The sequence below is a fragment of the Geotrypetes seraphini genome, chromosome 5, assembly GCF_902459505.1.
Source record: "Geotrypetes seraphini chromosome 5, aGeoSer1.1, whole genome shotgun sequence".
Taxonomy (NCBI): Eukaryota; Metazoa; Chordata; class Amphibia; order Gymnophiona; family Dermophiidae; genus Geotrypetes; species Geotrypetes seraphini.
In genome coordinates, this window is record NC_047088.1 from 1,474,530 (window position 1) to 1,498,690 (window position 24,161).

General features: G+C 40.2%; 1 protein-coding gene across 5 annotated transcripts in view; it reads right to left on the reverse strand.

Moving 5' to 3' along the window:
- The window catches only part of ITGB1BP2 (integrin subunit beta 1 binding protein 2), a 123,529-nt gene that overhangs the window by 12,314 nt on the left and 87,054 nt on the right, over positions 1-24,161 (reverse strand). For 4 of the 5 annotated variants that reach the window (XM_033946780.1, XM_033946782.1, XM_033946779.1 and 1 more), the window contains exon 10: positions 5,733-5,795. The exons of the other annotated variant lie outside the window; for it this stretch is intronic. In XM_033946780.1, the coding sequence (XP_033802671.1) occupies positions 5,733-5,795 (63 nt within the window). The remainder of the gene's footprint in view (positions 1-5,732; positions 5,796-24,161) is intronic. 5 annotated transcript variants of the gene reach the window in all.

The following is a 24,161-nucleotide window of genomic DNA, read 5'->3' on the forward strand; positions in this document are numbered from 1 at the left end:
TCTCTCTCTCCCCCCGTACAGCACATTTCCTTCTCCATCCCCCAGATCTAGCAGCACCACTTCCTCTCTCTCTCTCCTCCCCCTAGATCCAGCAGCACCTCTCATTCTGCTCCCCATATCCAGAAACACTGCCTCCCCCTCTTGCTTTCCCCCCCCAGGGTCAGCAGCATCTTTCCCTCACCTGTCCCCAAGGCCTTCCCCTCTCACCTCCCCTCCCAGTTCCAGCAGCATCGCTCCCATTCAGTTCTCTGGGTGCAGTGGTGCCAGCTCAGGGGTAGAAGAAAGGAGGGTCAGTTGGGCGATAGAAAGGGGTGTTGCTGGCTCTAGAGATAGAAGAGGGATGGATGGTAGTCCCAGTGATGGGAGAGAGGGGATGAGATAGAAGGATGCTTCTGAATTGGGAGAGATGCTGTGCTGGTGGCCCTGGGCCCAGGAGAGGGAGAGGAACTGCTGACTGTGAGCAGATGAGAGAGAGAGGTGCTGCTGGAACTGGGAAGGGAGGTGAGAAGGAAAGATCTTGGGGACAGGAGAGGGAAGGATGCTGCTGACCCTGGGGGGGAGGGAAGGTGAGCAGGAAGGGTTCTGTTGGATCTTGGGTATTAGAAGCCCAGCTATTCCTATATGCAGACTCACGACTTTTGGCTAGGCCCCGCCCATGCATCTTCCTATTACCTCAGAGGCAGGGTGTGGCCTAGCCAAAGGTCGCGAGTCTGCACCAGCACCTCTCCTACTCTCCACCCCATATATCTCTTGAAATGTTTGCCGACTGCTCGCATCAGCCTCAGTTCCCTTCTGTCACAACCTGGTCCTGCAACCAGGAAGTGATGTCAGAAGGGAGCCAAGGTCGGCACGAGCAGCAGGTGGAAGATAATGCTCATGCCAGTGAACATTTCAAGAGGTACACGGGGGCAGGGGGCACCCAAGCGGCAGGGGCACTCAGCATGGCAATGCCAGGTGCCACCAGTCTGGATGCCAACCTTCCTTGCTACACCACTGACTGGGGATCAGCACAATTAGAAAGTAAATGGCCAGGCAATAAAGGTAGAAAAAATAAAATTATTTTTAGTTTAGGTAAAGTAGTGTGGTAGTTATGTTAAGAAATGTTAATGTGTTAATACATTTTTGATTAATGTTTGGAGACCAAACCCTCCTTCCTCATGTCAGAACAGGATACCATAAAAGCAATATATTGTACTGTTCTGACCTGAGAACAAAGAGATTGTGGCCTCTGAAACCTAATTGAAAAATGTATTAGGCAACGATGTGAGAATCAATCCAAGATGGCAGACGTGTAGCAGTGGTGTCCCGGCTGTCTTTTTTTTACTTCAAATTTACTGCGTTTTGCTTCACAAGTTTTCAACTATGCCCCATACTAAGAGGAAAGAAGCTGTTAGGATATCTTAACCTGCGGCAGTAAACACTTCAGCGGTTTTTAGAGCAGCGGAACGCCGCTGACCCTCGGACTTCCCAATGGCGGCAGACCTCCGCGGTGGCTTCGAGTGAGGGAGCACTCGAGCCCTTGATCTCTGCACCGCTCTGTCCAGCAGGCGGGCAGAGCAGCGACTCGTTCTCCGGAGGGGAGGAGGGAGTTGCTCCGGAGCAGGTCGCGGCTGGAGATCTCCGAGGAAGTTGATGCCTCAGGAAGAATTCCTGCTAACACCCTGGATATCCTTCTGGAGGCCATAAGGAAAATGGAAGAGAAAGCTTCAGATGTTAAAATACTGCTAACCAAAGTGAAACAAGAATGCTTACAGAAGGTAGACTCTGAGACGATTCCTTTGAAAAATGCCATTACTACTATAATTAGAGATCAGACTACTCTTTCACCTAAAATAGAAATGATTGAAAATTACAATTTAAGAATACTGAATTGTCCAAAAATTTCTTCCATGCTACCAATTGATGTCTTTAAAAAATTTCTGCTGGAGAATTTGTCTTTTCCACCAGATAAATTGCCACCTATAAACAAAGCTTATTACTTATCAACACCAAAAAGAAATACTGGTTTGGAAGAAGTATCCGTTTCTGAAAATATATCACTCTCTGGGAATTCACCAGTAGATACAGCAGTTTTGGAAGATTCTTTCACGGAAGTAAAGGACAGAGCTGCATTAATTGTAAATTTTATATTTGAGCAAGATCTCAATTCAATCATTAGGTTATTCTTTAAAAAAAATAGGTACACCTTTCTGTGGTCAACATATATGGCTACACCATGATGTTACAAAACTAACACAAGAAAGGCGTAAGCTTTTTTTAGCAATGCGAGAAGACACGAAAAAGTTGGGGACTACTTTTACATTAGCTTATCCTTGTAAATGCATAATTAAATATATAGGTTTTAAATATGTTTTTTATGCACCTGATCAACTAAGATCCTTTTTGGACCTTAAGGGGTTAATCAGAGGTGAAGAGCCTAGCTCTAAAAAATAAATCCAGGGGGTAGAAGTATTAAGCCTTTTTCTTAATTTAGAATTTGTAATGTTTCTTTGATTATCTCCCTGTAACTGGATCATTCTCCTAATTTGAGGACTATGAAAGAGTTATAACCATTAAGAATTGTTTTCTTTCTAATAGTACCGTAATGTGAATATTTCTTCTTTTGGTTTTTATTTTTACATAATGGATTATGATTCTGTATTGCTTTAACAAGTTGTAATACTTGTGATAATATGATAATGAATAAAAAATAAAATTTAAAAAGAGAAATATGTATTAGGCCAATAAAATGGTATCAGATTAGCCACATTTTATTTTATTTGTATTTGTTAATAGTGTGATGATTGGAATATGTCAGGTTTTTAAATTGACTTTTGCTATCTTTATACAGTAAAACCTTGGTTTGCGAGCATAATTCATTCCAGAAGCATGTTTGTAATCCAAAGCACTCATATAACAAAGCAAATTTCCCCATAAGAAATAATGGAAACTCAGACGATTCATTCCACAACCTCAAAACTTTAATACAAAATACTATACGTACTTGTATTGCAAGACCTCGCTTATTTAGAACAGTCACTACACTCCCGCAGCATCAGAGAGAGAAGAACCAACGGCTCAGTTGTAATGATGTAATGGTTGTAAACTGTATGTACTCGTATTGTAAGACTTTGCTCATTTAGAACAGTCACTACACACTTGCAGTGTCAGAGAGAGAACCATCAACTCAGTTGTGATGTGTGTATACTGCATGTACTTGTATTGCAAGACATTGCTTGTATATCAAGTTAAAATTTAATTCAAGTTTCAAGTTTATTAGTTTTTAATATCCCGATCATAAAATAAATATCTGACCGGTTAACAATAATAAAAAATTTTAAATAGGAAAATAAGAACTAGTTAATAGTGTATTAGGAATATTGGAGAAAACATATTAAACATATACAGACAGACATGACCGTGAGGATGAATGGGAAGGAAGGGAAAAGTTACATAATATTAGAAGAAATGATATAGTGGGAAGGGAAAGAACATGAAGGATAATTTTGCATGATATTATGATATGCAAACCAAGTTACTTGCAATCCATGATTTTACTGTATTTTGCAATGTGAATCATTTTTTCTCTTTCTCCAGCATCTTGGGGCTTCAGTTTATTATTTGTCTACATATTTCTCTTTTTAATATATGACTAGTTATTTTATACTGTGTGAGGTCGATGTGTTCTTTGTATATGAAATATTATAATAAACACATTCACATGGATTGTGTGGAAAGTAAGAGGGGCTATAACATGAGTCAAATAGGGCCCACTGGGAGGAAAAGCCTCAGATAAAGCCCTCCCACCGCTACAGCTGTGGCTAAGGTGTTCAGGCGGAGAACCTCATTGGCAGAAAAACCTCCCATGGAGACTAATACGGCTCTATGTTGTGCAAATAAATAAGTGATATCACAAGTGAGACAGTTGCCACACTTATAATGGCCACCCATGCATTTATTTAACTGTGTCGCTCTATTGATGTCTGATGGGCTCAGCAGTTCTTTAAAATTATTTTGTCTGGAATATGCAATGCAAAAAAGTGGAATTAAGGGCTCCATTTACAAAGCTGCGATAGCGGTTTTAGCGCAAGCTAGATGCTAACGCCAGCATTGAGCTGGCATTTGTTCTAGCCGCGTAGCGCGTGCTAAAATGCTGCATGCGCTAAAAATGCTATTGCAGCTTAGTAAAAGGAGCCCTAAGTTTCATAATGTCCCAGTGTTTCCTTAGGATCTTAGTTATAGCTGTCATTTTGGGAGAGTATTGTAGGATACATATGACAGTATTGTCTTCTTTTTCTTTTGGAATAAACAGTAAATCTCTGTTTAAAAATTTAGCTCTCTTATAAGCTTTTTTGAGAACTGAGGAAGGATAACCCCAGTCCTTTAAACGGGTATATAGTTGTTTACTCTGTTGTTTAAAAGTAGGCATCTCGGAACAGATTCTACGATATCTGAAAAGGCTACGTTTAAGAGGCTGTGGATGGTTACTCAAGAATTGTAAAAACATATTCCTGTCAGTGGTTTTCTTAAAGACAGAGGTTGTTATGAAATGGAAATCCTTAGTGACAGTGACATCTAAAAACAATATCTGCGTGGGATCACAATTCATGCTCAACTTCACCTTCATGTGTCTGGAGTTAAGCCAATGATGAAAAGAGTCCAGGTCTTTCTTTGAGCCGGTCCACACAACAAAGACATCGTCAATGAACTGCATCCAGGCTCGCATATGAGTGGAAAAAGGATTGCCTATGATCAATTGATCTTCAAACCTCTGCAAAAAGATTGGCCATCTCTTCAAGAATGCTTTTTACTCCTAATTCCTCTCACCTTGGGTTCTGCATCCCCAACCCTATATGTCATGTAGTCTGTCCAAGTTAGATTGTAAACTCTTCTTAGCAGGAACAGTCTATAAATGTTAAAATGAACAGCGCTGCGTATGCCTTTCAACGCTATACAAGCGATAAGTAGTAATAGTAGTAGTAACTACATGCATTACAATATCATAAATTGAATTACATAAGAACATAAAAATTGCTGCTGCTAGGTCAGACCAGTGGTCCATCCTGCCCAGCAGTCCACTCACACGGCGTCCCTAGGTCAAGACCAGTGCTCCAAATAAGTCCAGTCTCACCAGTTTAGCATGAACTTGTCCAACTTTGTCTTGAAATCCTGGAGGGTTTATTTCTTCTGGGCCACAAACCTTAGAAATCCACCAGGTACTGCCCTTAGATTCCAACTAGAGAATGACACGGGGACAAATTTGTCTCCATCCCCGCAGGAACTCAATTTTCTTGTCCCAGCAAGTTTTGTTGCTGGAAATGAAAACGAGATCCTGGAAAAAGTAGTAGAAGAAAACCAACAAGAGGAAGAGAGAAAGAGAGACCAGAACCCACCCAAGTGGAAAATCTAAATTGATCAGACCAGTAGGGCCATTCTTGCAGTATTTGACCTGACATCTGCACAGCTCATCCTATAAGACTGGACCCAAGATGAGGGTTCAAAAGCAAAACTTGGCTAAGACACCACAACCTCCTGAGCTGGCCCTGTTTGTGGGAACAGAGGATAAAGTAAGGGTCTCATTTATGACTCCATTATGAAACTCAGCCATGGGGGCAAGGAATAAAATGAGAGTCTCATTTACTGCTGTAAGGCCAGGGAAATAGTGATTGGGCCATTTCTGGGCTATGGAGCAGGTATACTCCCTTGGAGAAAGTCTTATTAAGTCATATATTAGGCATTAAGGCAGTACTTACACCCCAGAGATTAAGGATCTTCTGGAAAACATTGTTCTTTTCAAATGTGATGCATATATCAACCTGGAAAAGAACAGAACAAGAGAGTAATGAAGGAGAAATATAGTTGGTAAACTCTACTCTGACATGTAAGTCTGTAATGAGATCTCCAGGGGTTCTGAGGAAGGCAAAACACCAGTATATGAGTTTCCATCATAGATCAGTCCAAAGGAAGGCTACTAAAATGGAGCATGGCCTTTGTCATAAGGCTATGAGGGCAGACTTAAAGATCTCAATATGTATACATAGAAACATGATGGCAGATAAAGGCCAAATGGCCCATCTAGTCTGCCCATCTGCAGTAAGCATTATCTTTTTCTCTCTCCCAGAGATCCCATGTGCCTATCCCAGGCCCTCTTGAATTCAGACACAGTCTCCATCACCACTACCTCTTCTGGGAGACTGTTCCACGTATCTACCACCCTTTCTGTAAAAAAGCATTTCCTTAGATTACTCCGGTGCCTATCACCTCTTAACTTCATCCTATGCCCTCTCATTGCAGAATTTCCTTTCAAATGAAAGACTTGACTCATGCGCATTTATATTACTTAGGTATTTAAATGTCTCTATCATATCCCCCCTTTCCTCCAAAGTATACAGATTGAGATCTTTAAGTCAGTCCCTATACGCCTTACCATGAAGACCACACACCATTTTAGTAGCCTTCCTCTGTATCAACTCCATCCTTTTTATATCTTTTTGAAGGTGTGGCTTCCAGAATTGTATACTTTAGAGGAAAGGCAGGAGAGGGGAGATTTGATAGAGACATTTAAATACCTGTTTGGCGAGAGATCACGTGATGCACTGAGCCAAGGCAGAAGCAGGCTGCCTGAGCTCCCGGGCCCCGAGTCCTGAAGCGCCCTGTTACTAGCCTTTGGAGGTGAGCCGGGAGACAGCGCTTTGCAGTGCTTGCTGTGCACAATATATGGACAGATTTCTGTCCTCTCCTGCGTCGTCAATGTCCACCCGCACTCAAAAAAAGGATCGGGACCGCCTGCAGCACGGCGCTGACAAAATGGTGCCGGTCACCTCCACAGCCGCGATTCAGCAAATAGCGCCGGAGGCGCTGACGGCCCTTACTCAAGCAGTAACAGTGGCAATGCAGCCCAGCATAGAAAAACTTTCTGAACAGCTCCAAAAGCTTGAAAATCTACTTATGGAGACTACTAGCCACACCACAGCGCTGGAGACTCGGGTTTCCAGCGTCGAGGATACACAGCAGGCACATGACACCACGTTACAGGAACTGCAGGCTCTGACTCAAAAACAAGCAGAAAGACTGGATGATCTTGAAAATAGATCCAGAAGATCTAACTTACGTTTTTGGTCCTAAGCTCCTGCAGGTGCTGGAGGCCTGGCTGACCAGTTCCTTTCCCTTGAAGGAGGGCCTGGGGCCTATTCGACTGGAGAGAGCACACCGGCTAAGCTGAGAACAAGCAAGAGAGGCGAGGCCTCGCATGGTAATAGCCAAACTTTTAAACTATAACCATAAAGTGGAAATCTTGCGCAAATATAAACAACTTCGGGAGACTTTAGCATTTGAGGAGTCTGAGGTGTGCATTTTCCAGGACTACTCTGTGGCCCTAACGGAGCGCAGGAAGCAATTCTACCCACTTTGCTCCTCTTTGGCTGAAAAAAAAATACACTTTCTCTTTTTATATCCAGCCACTTTGAAAATTTACCATCAGGGACGCTGGCAGGTATTTGAGGCCGCGGCCCTTTATGTGAACACTCAGGTGTTGCCCCAGTCGGACCTTACATGAAAGAGCACATGGTGTGCTTCCTTGTTTGTCACATGCTCCTGTGTGCCTGTGGCATTGTGGATGCACCGGGATCTCCTGGTTTGGGGGAAGCCTGGATCTCAGATAATATGGCTGTTACTTGCTATTCTGGTTTAAGTTTGTTTACAATTTTGTGTTTTTTTCCTGTTCTAGTTCAGACATTGATATACTGTATATTTGAGCTCATCATAACATTCATTTGCTCTGCAGACTGCTCTTATGACTATTGTATTTACTGTATGGGAACTCGGAGTGGCATTGTTTTGTGATCTTTCACACCTTTGGGACTGCCTAGGGCGAACCTGAGGCTGTGACTACAACTATGCAATTGGGGAGAAGGTTGGGAAGGGAGGGGGGGGGTTGGGGTTCCAGGGGGGGGAGTCCTTGGCCTATGTGGTTGCTGCTGGTATTCTTTCGATTATTGGGAAGGGTGGGATCAGACCCTGCTGCGAGACTCCTGCACCTGACATTTACCATGGTACTGATGCTGCTCGGGCAGGTCCTGAGCATCATGTGGCTGCCCTGGGTATGGCTGGGAACCCGGGGTGGATTTTTTTCCGCACTTAGCATTTTATATGTTTGTACTAGCCCCTTTTGTACCTGCTAGCTAACACTTTGAGAATAGTATCCTGGAATGTTTCGGGCATTACCTCTCCCATAAAACGAACAAAAATTTTAACACAGCTCAAATGACATAAGGTCGACATAGCCTGTCTGCAAGAAACCCGACTTACAGACTTGGAACATCAGAAATTGAGGAGGTCCTGGGTAGCCGCAGTGCATGCAGCATCTTCAACTCATAAGCGGGCAGGGGTGGCGATACTGATTAGTAAGACATTGCCTTACAATGCGAAAGTAATAGCCTCGGACCCACAGGGCCACTACCTCTTGCTGCAGTTGTCAGTAGGCACATATTCCTTTTACTTGATGAATGTATATGCACCTAATACCTATGACCATTCCTTCTTTGAGGGTTTAACTGCCATGCTTCTTGGGCAGGTTACTGATCCGGTATACATTGCAGGGGATTTCAATCAGGTGTTTGACCTGACTTGTGATCGTTCTCAGCCGGGACCTGGTGCGAGTATATCTCATACCAGAGGCCTGCCCTCTCTTTGCGCCACTTTAGATCTGGTGGACCCGTGGAGAATTCTCCATACCACTGAACGGGATTACACACACCGCTCCAGAGCACATAACACACAATCTAGGATATATTACATCCTTACCACGCGCAGAGCATTTCTAAATATGGATGCAGCGGTAATAGGCCCAGCGGTGATTTCAGATCACGCAATGATCTGGCTAGATGTGAATGTGGGTTTCGGTTTACGCAGACCTATACGTTGGCACTTCCCTAGTTATCTATTTTCTGATGACCATTTCAAAACATACCTAACGACTAAATGGGGTGAATTCCTAGACTTTAATGGTCAGCATAGCAATGATCAGACACTGTTTTGGAGCACGGCTAAGGTGGTGCTCAGAGGAGATTGTATAGCTTATGTAATAGCGCGTAATCGTCGTTTGTCCTGGGGAATACTGCGGTTGGAAAAAGAACTAGCAAGCGCTAAGCGTCAGTATACCCTGTTCCCAACCCGCCACGCTAGGGAACACTTAGCTTCCGTGGAAATGACCTTCAACTCCTATATGCATGAGCGCACGGTGAAAATGCTCTTGTATCAAAAATTTCGCTACCATCGCTATGGAAATCGGGCAGGGAAGTTATTAGCCCGCTTGACTTCCCAGGTGCGGGGTCACCGTTATGTTCTGGGATTGAGGGATATGTATGGGCCAATTTCACCACACTACTGAACACATTGCACAACTTTTTCAGTCCCACTTCGGGAAGATATATGGGCAGCCGGACTTGGGAGCTGAACCCCTTATTAAGGACTATTTCACGGATTCCGGTTTACAGCCACTCTCTGACTCGGATGTTAGGTTTCTTAATGCACCCACCACCCCTAAAGAACTACATAAAGCTATCCACAATCAACGACATGGAGCGGTCACTTCCCATTTATGTGGGCTCAGACTTCAATTCGCTATTTGGGGGTACAGATCCCCCGAGACCTTATGACCCTGTACACCAGCAATATCACCCCATTGCTTCAAGACACCTCACAACATCTACAGAATTGGTCCACTTTTCCCTTATCGGTGGTGGGACGGGTAGCCCTTTTTAATGTGCTCTTTCCCAAATGGTTATATCGCTTTCAGGTTTTACCTCTGCTGCTGTCCCATGCCCATAACATTCGTTTAACGAAAGAGCTACAGCGTTTTCTATGGGGTGGTAAGCGACCACGTATGCCCTTGCTACAGATGTGTCTGCCCAGGGATAGGGGGGGCTATGGTTTATTAAATGTACGTTGGTATGCTATGGCTTGTCAGATGAGACATATTAATGATTGGTTTAGAGGAACATCTGATTTTTCTGCTACACCACTGGAGTTATCTTTGCTGGCTCCATTCCATGTGAGCTATTTTCTACATGTGGCGGATCCGAGGATGCGTCCTTTGGTGTCTCACTACCCCATTTTAACAACGGTCAGAAGGACATGGAGATGGGTCTGTAAAACAGCCAAATTGTCTTCTAGGGTGTCTTTATATTTGCCTATACAGGGCAATGGAGCTTTCTAGCCGGGCATGCAAAATGCCACCTTTATTAGGTGGCAAGCACAAGGTCTACAATATCTTTTTCACCTGTTTTCGGAGGAGGGGAACCTGGTCACATTTGCCAAGCTGCAACGGACTTTTGACCTACAGGCTAATGATCTCTTCGCCTATTACCAGATCCGTCACTATGTTCAGTCCCTCCCAGTGGCTGCCCTTACTGAAGTCTGCAGGGAGGCGCTTTCGGAACTCTTCAGCCTTTCAGCCCAACAGAGGATTCCTCTACGATTTCATATTGTGGGGATCCGGGATTGCCAACCAAGTACGAATCTGGATATATTAGCAACAGCTTGGGCTGAGGACTTGCATTGCCAGTTGACTGCTCAACAGTTACAACGGGTCCTGAAGAACATTCAGAAGGTGTCACCCAATATTACTCACTGGGAAATGCAATTGAAAATTGTTCTTAGACTTTACATTCCACCGGAACGTGCAGCCCGGATGGGGATTACTGCGTCACATTCTTGCCTGAAATGCAATCAGGCTCACGCATCTTTGAGTCACATGTTTTGGGCCTGCCTCGCAATCCAACAGTTTTGGAGACATCTTGGCCTATATACCACATCGCTTTGGGGAAGGCGATGGCTTCCGCAACCGAGGGCGTTATTTGGATTTTATAATATAGCCTCGCCCAAACCCAGGGAAATGTCAGCATTTATCTCCAGAGCCCTTTTGATGGGAAAAAAAGCCATCCTCACCAACTGGCTCTCCCGTGATCTCCCGTCATATGCACAATGGAGATCCCTAATGATAGTGCACGCAACACTGGAGAGACGCATGGTGGGAGACTTGACTCTTGGCCCGGTCGCAAATTTTGTCAGGTGTGGGAGCACTTCTGGCAGGACCTCACACCGCATGCTCGCAGTAGACTTTTGAATCTTTAAGATTTTATTCTCACTCTCAGCTGTTGGACTGGCCATGGATTCTTGGGGAGGGGAGAGGAGGGGGGGATGGGAGGGGAACTGATTATATTGTTGAAAATGTTATTTCCTGAATTATACTACTGTTTGTATTTGCTTCTTACTGCTGGAATAATAAAAATCATTTAAACATAAATACCTATTTGGCGTAAATGTGCATGAGTCGAGTCTCTTTCAATTGACAGGAAGCTCTGCACTCTCCCCCACCAAGAAAGATGCAGTGGGTCCCAATGCTCACACATTTCATTGACTTTAGCATATAAAGATTTTCATTTACTGTCATTGTATCTTCCAATGTTTTTTGAATCATAATACCCAAATATTTCCTTCCAAAGGAATGGGAATGGATCAAATAAACCAATTACACAATGTACATTCAATGGAAGAACCTCTGATATACTCCAGTTTATCTTGTAACCAGAAAATTTTCCAAAATGATCAATAAATTCCAGTAAATGAGGGATGGTTGATTCAGCATTTTTCAAATGAAGCCGAAACTTTATAATCTCAACCTGCATATGGAATTTCCTGTATCTCTTTCACTTGCTGAATCGCCAACAACAAGGGTTCCGAAACAATGTCAAAAAGCAAAGGAGATAAGGGGCATCCTTGTCTAACTCCCCTCTTCAGACAAAAACGCTCCAAGAATGTATTATTAATATATAATCTGGCTGAAGGGGAACTATACAAGATTTGAATCATTTGAATAAATCTGGATCCTATTCCAAACCAATCCATTACTTGGTACATAAAAGTCCATTCTACTCAATCAAAGGCCTTCTTTGTATCCAAAGAAACAGAGAAGGCCGAATCTTCTATTGATTTTGCTAAATTTAGCATATGAAGTGCCAGTCTGGTGTTATTTGCAGAATGTCTTTGAGCAATAAAACCTATTTGGTAAATTTCAATCATATAAGGGAGAGCCTTAGCTAATCTCAGAGCCAATAATTTAGCCAGAATTTTTCCATCCACATTTATTAAAGAAATCGGCCTATAGCTTGAAACGAATATGGGATCTCTGTTTGGCTTTGGCAAAACAATAGTAAGTGCTTCTGCCATAGTACCTGTTATCTGACCCTTCACCAGTTGCGATTGATATAATTGAAAAAGATAAGGTAACAGTAAATTTTGAAAAGATTTGAAAAACTCCACTGTAAATCCATCACTACCTGGAGCGGATCCAGCTCTGAGAGACTTCAATACTGACTGAAGCTCCCTAAACAATATAGGCGCTTCAAGCTTTTCTTTTATATGCTCTGGAAATTTTGGCCTACTAGTTGAATTCAAGAAATCTCTTCCCTCATTCTCTTTATTTGAATATAGCTCAGAAGATTATAAAGCTTTATAAAAATTCAAAAATTGGTTTAAAACATCAGATATGAGTATAAGTTTTGCCTTTGTCATCTTTAATGGCTCCAATTTTTTCTCTTCTTTTTTTAGCTTTAAGATAGTTAGCCAACACTCTTCCCGCTTTATTCAAGTTTTCATAATACACCGCCTGTTGATGAAACAAATCTTTCCTAGCCAATAGTGAGCAAATCTCATTACATTTATATTTAGCCTTCATTAGGGCAGTTAGAATTTCTGAATTCCATTTTAAAGCCAATTTTGATTCTAAATCAGAAATCGTATTTTCCAAATTAGAAAACTCCATTCTAAGTACTTTCATCATATGTGCTGAATTGGATAAAATCTGCCCTCTTAAAGTTGCCTTAAAAGCATCCCAGATAGTTTCCAAAGGAATCTCCTCTGAGACATTAAACTGAAAAAAACTCTACCACTTTTATTCAAATTTCCTCTAGAAAATTTGAGTCTGCAAACAGTGTATTATTGCTCCAAACGGGTCTCTGGGAATCCTCTTTGGTAAACTGATATTCAATCCAAATTCCCACATGGTCTGTCATAATGATTGGATCTATATTAGCTTTTATGATCTGTTGAACTAAATGATCTGAAACAAAAAAAATAATCAATTGGCTGTGATTGATGCAAGGCTAGGGTTCAGCTGATTTGGTTCATGTTTTTCAGCATCTTGCTACCTCGAGGAGTTTTAGACTTCCATGGGGCCTGTATGGCCAGTTCATTCAGGATTTTTGCAAATGATCGGCACACAAGGCAAAATCTTCAGTGGTGTGTAGTATGTCACAACACCTCCAGTGAGCAATCTGTGTCAGCTTGGTAGACTGCAATTGAAAGGACTTCCAGTTTTGGCACGATTAGCACTGGTAGTATATGGTGAGAGACTCTGAGCTTCTGTGATGTGACCATGGGAATGAGGCTCCGTGCTTGCACCGCGGGCTACCCTTTCTAGTTGCGTTGATGTCTTTAGGCCTCCATATTCTTCTAGTACATCCAACAGGAGGCACAATTCCGACATTACATATTTAGGGGTCCCCAGGCATACCATTGAGCTGACTGTGTTATGTGGCAGCTTTTGCTCTCCCCTACAGCAACACTGGAGCGACTCTAACTTTCAAGCACTTCCTTCCTCTAATCTCTCCTTATAACAATAGTCACATAATCTTGAAATCCTTTTCAGAAGCACTACCGCCCAATCCAGACCTAAATCTCACCTGCTTATTAAGTTCCACAGGCGGCCACAATTTCCTTAACTTGCGTCTCCATTTTGTTTACAGGAAAAGAAACATTGAAGTTCCGCCCCTTCACTATTATCTCGTTTTTCATTGGTTCTTGTGCAATCTATTATAGCATCCACAAAACACTTTCGTTAAAAAATATAGAACTGAATTGAGGGGGCGTGGCTTGGAACACATATTTATACATATTTATCAATGACCTGGAAAAGGAGGCAAAGTGCGAGGTTATAAAATTTGCAGACAATACCAAACTGTGCGGCAGAGTTAAGACCAGGGAGGAGTGTGAGGACCTACAAAGGGACCTTGACAAGCTGGAAGACTGGGCAAACAAATGGCAAATGCGCTTTAACGTGGACAAATGCAAGGTCATGCATATAGGGAAAAAGAACCCGTTGTTCAACTACAAATTGGGGGGGGTATTGTTGGGAGACAGCAGACTTGAGAGAGACTTGGGTGTGCTGGTGGATGCATCACTGAAGCCATCTGCACAGTGCGCAGCAGCCTCGAAAAAAGCCAACAGGATGCTGGGCATCATAAAGAAGGGCATAACAACCAGAACACGGGAAGTCATCATGCCATTGTATCGAGCGATGGTGCGTCCACATCTGGAATACTGCGTTCAGTATTGGTCGCCGCACCTCAAGAAGGACATGGAGGTACTTGAGAGAGTCCAAAGGAGAGCAACGAAACTGGTAAAAGGGCTGGAACACTGCCCATACGCCGAGAGGTTGGATAGGCTGGGGCTCTTCTCTCTGGAGAAAAGGAGGCTCAGGGGAGATATGATAGAGACCTTCAAGATCATGAGGGGCATAGAGAGGGTGGATAGGGACAGATTCTTCAGACTGAAAGGGACAGCGAATACCAGGGGGCATTCGGAGAAACTGAAGGGAGATAGGTTCAAAACAAATGCAAGGAAGTTTTTTTTCACCCAAAGGGTCGTGGACACTTGGAATGCGCTACCGGAGGAAGTGATCAGGCAGAGTACGGTACAGGGATTCAAACAGGGATTGGACGGATTCCTGAGGGATAAAGGGATCGCGGGATACTGAGGGAGGAGCTGGGATGTAACACAAGTATAAAAAGCTAACCAAGTAAAGAGTATAGAAACCAAACCAGGTCGTGCATGTGCAAGACCGGAAGGTTAGGACTTCGATAGGAAGACAGGACTTAAATGAGAAACCAAGGTGGCAAGGGAGCCTCTTCTGGTGATTCAGACAGGTCGTGACCAGTCTGGGCCGCCGCGGGAGTGGACTGCCGGGCAGGATGGACCTATGGTCTGACCCGGCGGAGGCACTGCTTATGTTCTTATGGAGGTGTGATCACATTGCTCTGCTCCCCCAGGCACTAATTCTGAAGAATTTGCTGTAAAATAAAGTTTCTTGTATCAAAAGAACTTACTATAAAGTCAGAGGATGGCAACTTCAAGGCAGACGAAACTTGAGACGGCTTTTGTGGGCACTGCTAAGCGTGTCAAGCATGATCATGTGACGCCGGCAAAGACTGCACTCCCGGAAGAGGAAGAAATTGATAAAAAAGAAGTGATGACAGCGCTGGAAAAAATACAGCAGATGCTACAAAAGAACACAGATTACATACAGGAAGTAAAGGAAGAGGTTGTTAACATAAATAAGCAGTTGGAATTGGCAAACCAGAGAGTGACAACACTGGAAAAAAAAAATGGAACAGTTGGAACTAACAGAGGTTCAGTTTAAATCTGAAAGAAAAATCATTTCAGAGATGCAACAACAACTGGAAAATTATGAGAATCGTGGACGTCGGAAGAACATAAAAATAATTGGGCTGGCGGAAAAATTGGAGGGAGATAATCCCATAAAGTTTCTGGAGACTTTAATACCAAAGCTTTTTCAGCTGAACTCAAAACAACCTCTTGAAATTGAAAGGGCCACAGAATTCCCTTCCAACGGTCAGAAAGTCAGTCAAAGCCCAGACCGCTGATCTTTAAACTGTTAAGGTTTCAGCAAGCCTTTGAAATACTGAAGTTGGCAAAAGCAGACAAAAATTTGACATATAAAGGATCAAAATTATTATCTTTGTCTGACTTTGCAAAAAATACAGCAGCATTGAGGCAGCAGTTTCTGCAGTTAAGAGCATAGCTTAAAGACAAAGGATATAGATACGGTTTATATTTCCCTGCAAAGATGAGGATTTCCTATGGGAGTAAATCACTATATTTTGAGGATCCAGGGAAGTTGAAAGACTTTCTGAATAACTCTGAACCAATGACTATGTAAAGAAGAAAAGGTTTAGAAGACAGAAATATATTAATAGGAGTGGAATATAAAAGTAAGACTGGAATAGAATGGATGGAATGCTAAGGATTTATGAAAATGTTACATTTCTTCTTTTATGTATGTATGTAGTGAATATGAAATTGAATGAAATGGTTTAGAATTCTAATATAAATATATTTAAAGAAGCATATTCATAAATAAATTAAAAGAAATATAGATATTATGCTGTGAAAGTGGGAGGAGGGAGGAATATGAGATGAACTTAAGGAGGATTTATAAAATATGTAAAGTTTTGAAATATTCATTTATTAATATTGAATATGGGGGAACTTAAAAGATTTAAAAGAGAATTGATAAAAAGGTAAAGGTAGTATTTGACCATTTTGGAAATTGGGTTATATAAAAGTATGGAAAAATAATGAAATAAATGGTTATGTTAATATTTAAAATATGTCATGGTAGTAAGATATAAGATGGGAAAAAGTACATTTATATGTGGGAGACAATGTATAAATGCCTGGGGGGTGGAAGTGGTTGCATATCCTATGCGTGGTTCAAGTTTATCCATAATGAAGGGAGGGGTGGGAGGGATAAGGGGAGGGGGGATATTTAAGAGTAAAGGGAAAGAATATCTGTGTAGTAGGGGATATTATATCATATTCTTATATTTTATGGATGTTATGGGAAGGATGGTGTCTAATCAATTTCATTTATATAAACTGGAGTGTCAATGCTGGAATTTTATTGAGTTGAAAGATGGAGACTAAATTCTACTCTTTAAATGTCAATGGCCTGAATCACCAAATTAAAAAGAAAAAAATGTTAAATTTCCTTAAAAAGCAACAGGCGGATGTATATTTCATCCAAGAGACCCATCTGTCCACAATAGAATCTAGAAAGCTGGAAGGGGGATGGATTTCAAAAGTATTTTTTGCTCCAGCAAATGGGAAAAAGGCTGGAGTGGCCATTTTAATTAATAAAAAATGTACAGCTGATTTTAAGATGGTAGAAATGGATCCATTAGGAAGGTGGGTGCATATTGAAATGAGCATGGAAAATACTACCCTGGACTTATTTAACATCTACGCTCCTAATACAAATCAGATGGAGTTTTTTAAGAACCTACTACAAATTTTAATGCCACTGGCTGCTTCTAATTTAGTGGTGGCTGGAGATTTCAATGCTGTAATGGATTCAATTATGGATAAAAATCCAAATAGAGTTATGAAATCATTAGGGCTAGATAATTTGGTAAAATCTTGTGATTTAATAGATATATGGCGTATTCTTCATTTTAATGATCGGGAATTCTCTTTTTGTTCACAGGTCCATAATTCTTTTTCAAGAATTGATTATATTTTTGTTTCAAATAATTTAGCAAAAAATGTAATAAGAGCTATTATAGATCCTATTCTCTTATCTGATCATGGTGCTGTATGAATTGAGTTAAAGGATGGTGAAAAGGATTATTCTAAGCCGGTTTGGAGATTTGATCATTCTTTGGTAGTAGATTCAAATTTTACTGAAGATTTTAAAATAAAAATGATTGAATTCTTCCAAATTAATGATACTAATGATATAAATATGGAAGTATTATGGGATGTGTTTAAAGCAACCATGAGAGGTAATATTATTTCATATTCAGCATACGTTAGGAAAAAGTTTACGAAACAATTTGTTGATTTGGAAAAGGAAATTAAAGTATTGGAAAGTAATTTAATTAATAGATGGGAGTGGAATACTTTGCAATTATTATTAAAAGCAAAAGTTAAATATAATGAGTTATCCTCTAAATTTGTAAGGAATGATTTATTTTCTCAACAAACTCAATACTATGGAAATTCAAATAAGGCGGGTAGGATGCTAGCAAATTATCTTAAAACAAGGAAAAGAAGAACAAAAATTGTTGTAATAAAAGATAAAAATGGAAAATCACATAATAAAATTGATCAGATTCTAAAACAATTTTTTAGTTTTTATAAAGACTTGTATTCTTCTGAATCTTACAGAGATAGAGAAAAGGATGGATTGGAATTTTTAAGTTCACTTAAGGGGCCTCAAATTCCTGAACATATAAAAGGAAGTTTAGAAGAACCTATATCTTTAAAAGAGTTAGAAACAGCATTGAAGTCTCTTAGAGTTGGATCCGCTCCAGGTGGTGATGGATATATGGTAGAGTTCTATAAATTATTTCAAAATACTTTGTTACCCTATTTGTTAAAATTATATCAATACCAACTGAATAAAAGTTGTATATCAGGTACTATGGCAGATTCATTAATTATTGTCTTACCAAAACCAAACAAACATCATACTTTGGTATCAAACTACAGGCCTATTTCATTAATTAATGTAGATGGTAAACTTTTAGCCAAAGTTTTGGCATTAAGATTGACCAAAGCTCTCCCTTTTATTATTGATACTCACCAAACAGGATTCGTTGCAAGAAGACATTCTTCCAATAATACCAGACTGGCTTTTCATACTTTAAATTTAACAAAAGATATTCAGGATCCGGCATTCTTAATTTCTTTGGATGCAGAAAAAGCCTTTGACAGAGTTGAATGGTCTTTTATGTATCAAGCATTAGAATGGTTTGGTATAGGGACTGGTTTTATTCAAATGATTCAGACATTGTATAGCTCCCCTGGTGCTAGGCTATATATTAATAATAATCTATCGGATAGATTTAGTTTACAAAGGGGGGTTAGACAAGGTTGTCCTTTGTCTCCTTTGCTTTTTGATGTTGTTCTGGAACCCTTGTTGATAGCTATTAATCAGGCAAAGGAGATACAAGGAATTCCGTTTTCAAGTTGGGAATATAAGCTCTCCGCTTATGCGGATGATGTTCTGCTTTATTTGAGGAAACCAGAGACTACTATTCCATGTTTGCTTGAATTGATTGAAAAATTTGGAAAGTTTTCTGGGTACAAGATTAATTGGAGCAAATCGGAAGTGCTACCACTTAATGTACATTGTACCAAAGGATTATTTGATTCATTTACATTTGTTTGGAAAGAAGATGGATTAAAATATTTAGGAATCAATATCAAAAGTAATATTGAGGATACAGTAAAGGAAAATGAAAAACTTTTATTAAAGAAAGTAACGGAAATGTGTGAGCAATGGAATCCTTTATATTTATCTTGGTGGGGGAGAGTTCAAACAATTAAAATGATGATATTGCCTGTGGTTTGTTATCAAATGAGTATGATACCAGTTTTTTTTCAGGGGTCATTTTATAAAAAGTTGAATGGTATTCTTACAAAATTTGTTTGGTTGGGGGAAAAGACCTAGAATTGCTTTAGTAAAGTTACAAAAAACAATTGTGGAAGGGGGGGTAAATTTTCCAAATTTTTATAGGTACCATCAAGCCTATATTTTAAGACAGGGTATGTATTGGGTCCTTCCAGAGCTCATGGAGAATGTCCCAGACTGGTTGTATTTAGAATGGCGACTCATGTTTCCTATACATTTGGTTCATCTTTTGAGTATACCAATGCCTAATAGATACAAAGGGAATAGAATTTTGATTGATACTTGGAAGACTGAGATATGTTACTAAATTATCACCTATTCCAATTTTTAAATCACTAAATCAATCCATTTGGCTAAACTCCAAGATTAAAATAGGCGGTCATAAAATTATCTGGAAACAATGGATCATTGCAGGAATAAGAACTTTAAATGATGTTATTTCAAATGGTAAGCTGCTTAGTTTTTCACAGCTGCAACATAAATATGGTTTTACTAAGTCACAAAGTTTTAAATGGTTGCAGCTGAAACAGGCTATTCAGGAGGGGTTCCATGAATGGAAAGATATTGATACTCAATATAGTTTGGAAATCCTATGTTTCCAGGCGGATTTCTTGGGTCACCAAGCCGCTAAGTGGTATAAATTGATATATGGTTTTACAAATAAAAAACAAAAAACGGGTCTAAGAGACATTTGGAGCATTGAGATTAAGCATCAAATTTCTGCTTCTCAATGGCCACGAATTTGGTCTTGGAGAATTAGATGTACAGTGTCGGCATCTATGAGACAGACTTGGTTCTTTTTGTTGCATAGAGCTCTTTTGACCCCAGTACGTTTACAAAAGTTTGATAGCTCTAGATCTAATAAATGTTGGCACTGTAATCTAGAAGCAGGGACTTTGGATCATCTAATTTTTTATTGTCCTTGTATTAACACCTTCTGGAAGTCAATTTGGTCTCAAATTAATTATTTTCTAGAAAATCCAGTTGCTATGTCATATGATACAATTTTGTTTGGAACAATGATGAGAGCAAAGAGTCAAATTTCAGCAAATAATAATAAATTACTAATGATTATGACAGGAGTTGCCATTCAGAATATAACTAGAAATTGGAAAGATTATACAAGACTTAACTATACTTTTTGGTGGAATTCTATATGTTATATTTATAAAATGGAACGAATTCTTGCTATGCAAAAAGGAAATTATAACAAGTTTAAAAAATTTGGGGGCCATTGATTGAATATTCGAATGATTAGACACTTTTTTTTTATAGAAGAATAATATGATATGGGATTGGGAGGGTATAATGTGTGAGATTCAAATAAAATGTTGATATGTGTGGAAGGGAAGGGGGGAGGGGGGATAATATAAGATTTAATATTATATGAAGTATACAAGTGAATTGTATGAATATTGAATGATTATTGTATACTTGTTATGAGATATGAAAATGAATAAAGAATTGGGAAAAAAAAAAAAGAACTGAATTCAAATAAATTTAAATTCAAAACTATTCTTTATCCATAACTTATAGCTTCCAAAAAAAAAAAAAAATGAAATGAAATCATTCTTTGTCACTTGTTCCTTTTCTATGTCATTGGATCTCAGTGCTGCAGCTTAATCGGATCATCAAAATGACTAGTTTTATTGTTGAATGTTATCTTGATAACCGCCAGATACAGCAAACCATATCTACCTCCCAACTGCTGCAGCTGAGATTGGAGATGAAGAAACTGCTTTCTCAAGCCAGCAATAGCTTTAGCAAAATCTGGTAGAAGATGGATTTTTGTTTCTTGTCATTTCAGCATCTTAATTTGTTTAGCTGTATTTAAAATGTCCAAAGCCTGCTGAAAACAGAGCACTCTGAATATCAAGGGCCTGGGACCATTTTGCCTGCTAGAAACATGTGATGGAATGTGATGTGCTCTTTCTATTTCTAACGGATATTTGAGAGTGAGGAAGAGCAACTTAGGTAAGAAATCCTCCAAAAAAGATATAACCATAAAACTACTTGGCATGACCATAGACAGATGCTGCACCATGCAACCGCAAATAAACAAAACAATACAGAAATCCTTCATAATCATGAGAAATCTGAGACTAGTCCGAAAATTCTTTGAAAGGACACAATTCCAACTTATAGTACAATCCCTTATTCTACTGCAACATCCTCTTCCTTCCATGCCCTGTTACTATGACTAAACAACTTCAAACAATCCAAAACACAGCCCTGAGACTCATCTACTCATTGAGAAAACATGACCATATCACAGAAGCCTACATCAACTCACATTGGCTACCAATCCAAGAAAGAATACAATTTAAATTCTACTGCATGTTATTTAAAACCCTAAACGGAGATAGCCCATCCTACCCGAACAATTGCCTCATCCTAGCATCCACTACTAGACACAGAAAAACGCACTCCCCATTCATACCACCCCCAATCAGGGAAGTAAAGCGATCAAAACTACACGACGGCCTCCTAGCCACTCAAGCCGCAAGACTGGACAACCAGATCTCCATCCTTCTGATGACCACCCCAGACCACAAGACATTCAGAAAAGAAATAAAAACTATACTTTTCAAGAAATTCCTGAAGCAGCCATAACATCAAGTACTATTAATAACTCTAAAACTGACAAGTGATATACTCTTTACTTCACTAGTAACAACAACAGTGCTTCCACTGTTACCCCCTTTCAATTCTTTTGCAAGCCGCCTTACCCTTAACAACCCGTGAAATGTAAAAAGATTCACTACTTACCTCTCCAGCCAACCAGTAGTTCTCCCATTGTAACCCCTGTTTTATTCATCTTTTGTAAGCCGCCTTGAACCGCAAGGTAATGGCGGAATAGAAATCCCTAATGTAATGTAATGTAATATAGCGTCTGTGCCCTCAATCCCTTCTGGCAGCCCTAACACTCCGATGTTATTCCTCCTACTCCTATTATTGGCCTCTTCTAGTTCTTTTGATAGACGAGCCACAGTTATATGATCAGTTTGAATTTTATTCAAACTGTTTTCCACAGCAGAAACTCGGTGTTCTAACTGACCAATCCTTGCATCACATACCTTTAACTGCTGAGATAAAGTATGAACTTCTTCTTTTAATGTCTTTAACTCAGTTGTATTGTCCTGAAGCATTTCTCTTATAGACTTCAACTCCATGATAACTTATTCAAACATTTCTGTGGTATCCTTAGGGAGAGGCATTTTTGATGGTGTCGGTGGGACTGGCTTAGCCCGTTTAGCTGTGCCCCCCCCCCCCCGCAGCAAATGCTGACTCTAATCTAGTCTGCCTTCCAGATGCCATACTTGCTTCAGATGATTTTAAAAAACAAATTATTCACTTTTGAAGCGAGAAGTGGACCTCCTTTGCTGACAAATGAGCTGAAAAGTGCTGTAAAAGGAAGAGTTTTAGAATCACCCGTCCATCTTGTATTGCAACCAAGCCACACACCCCCACCCTCTGTTTCTATCCGATAACCAATTCCTTATTCACAACTGAACTTTGCCACCTATCCCATGACTCTCTAATTTTCTCAGGAGCCTCTCATGAGGAACTTTATCAAAAGTATTCTGAAAATCTAGATACACTATATCAACCGGCTCACCTTTATCCACATGTTTATTCACACCTTCAAAGATGCCAAGCAAAATTGTGAGGCAAGATCTCCCTCGGCTGAACCCATGGTGATTCCATCTCATTAAATCATGTTTGTCTACATGTTCCACAATTTTATTTTTTATAATTGTTTCTACCATTTTGCCTGGCACTGAAGCACTGGTGGTGGATCCACCCTTCGCAGTATTTCCTCATGACAAAGTTATGCTTTGTACCTATTCAAAATTCCTTCCAAAAGTAGTAACTGAATTCCATCTCAATTAATCTATTGTACTTCCAATGTTCTCTCCTAAGCCTCATTCTCATCCTGGAGAAATGGCTCTTCATATTTTGGACTGTAAATGAGCTTTGGCTTATTACTTACAGAGAACTCAGCCACATAGAACATTTCCTCTACCTTTCATCTCCTTTGATCCTAACAAGCTGGGACATCCTGTATCCAAGAAAACTATATCTACATGGTTAGCGGCTTGTATCACTTTCTGTTGTACTCAAGCTGAGCTGCAAATGGGGAGCCGTGGCACCAGTTTTGATCGATGAAGTAGTGAGGATGTTTGAGGAGTATGGTGGGTCTGGAATATCTGGATAATAATACTAATAATTTATTTCTTATATACCGCTATACCGTGAAGTTCGAAGCGGTTTACAATAAAGATACATTTGACAGTACATGGGATAGAAACGGTTTACAATAAAGATACATTTAGTCAGTACATGGGATGCAAGTGGTTTACATTAAAGATTCATTTTGCCAGTACATGGGATACAAGTTACAGTAAAGATATATTTTGTCAGTACATGGGATACAAGTGGGTTACAGTAAAGATATATTTTGTCAGTAATGGGATGCAAGTGGGTTACAATACAAATGGTTTACTATCAAGGTGCATTTTGTCAGTGTAAGGGATACAGGTGGGTTACCATAAAGATACATTTAGTCAATACATGGGTTACAATAAAGATATGTTTTGTCAGTACATGGGGTGCAGGTGGGTTACAATAAAGATACATTATGTCAGTACATGAGATTCAAGGTGGAAAGTATAATTAGTTTCGGGCCTTGGAATTAGGGGGCGAGGTGGAAGGGTGGATGTGAAGCAATGATATGAACACCCCTGACGCAGCGATTTGATGAGAAACGGAGGGTTCCCCATTGGGTGTAAGGACTGCTTGGCCTGGATTTGGATTTGGAGGCCATTAGCAGCTAAGTTATTTTTCTTGCTTTTGCTGTGGATGTTATGAGCTGGACTATACTGCCTTTTGTTACATTCACCCA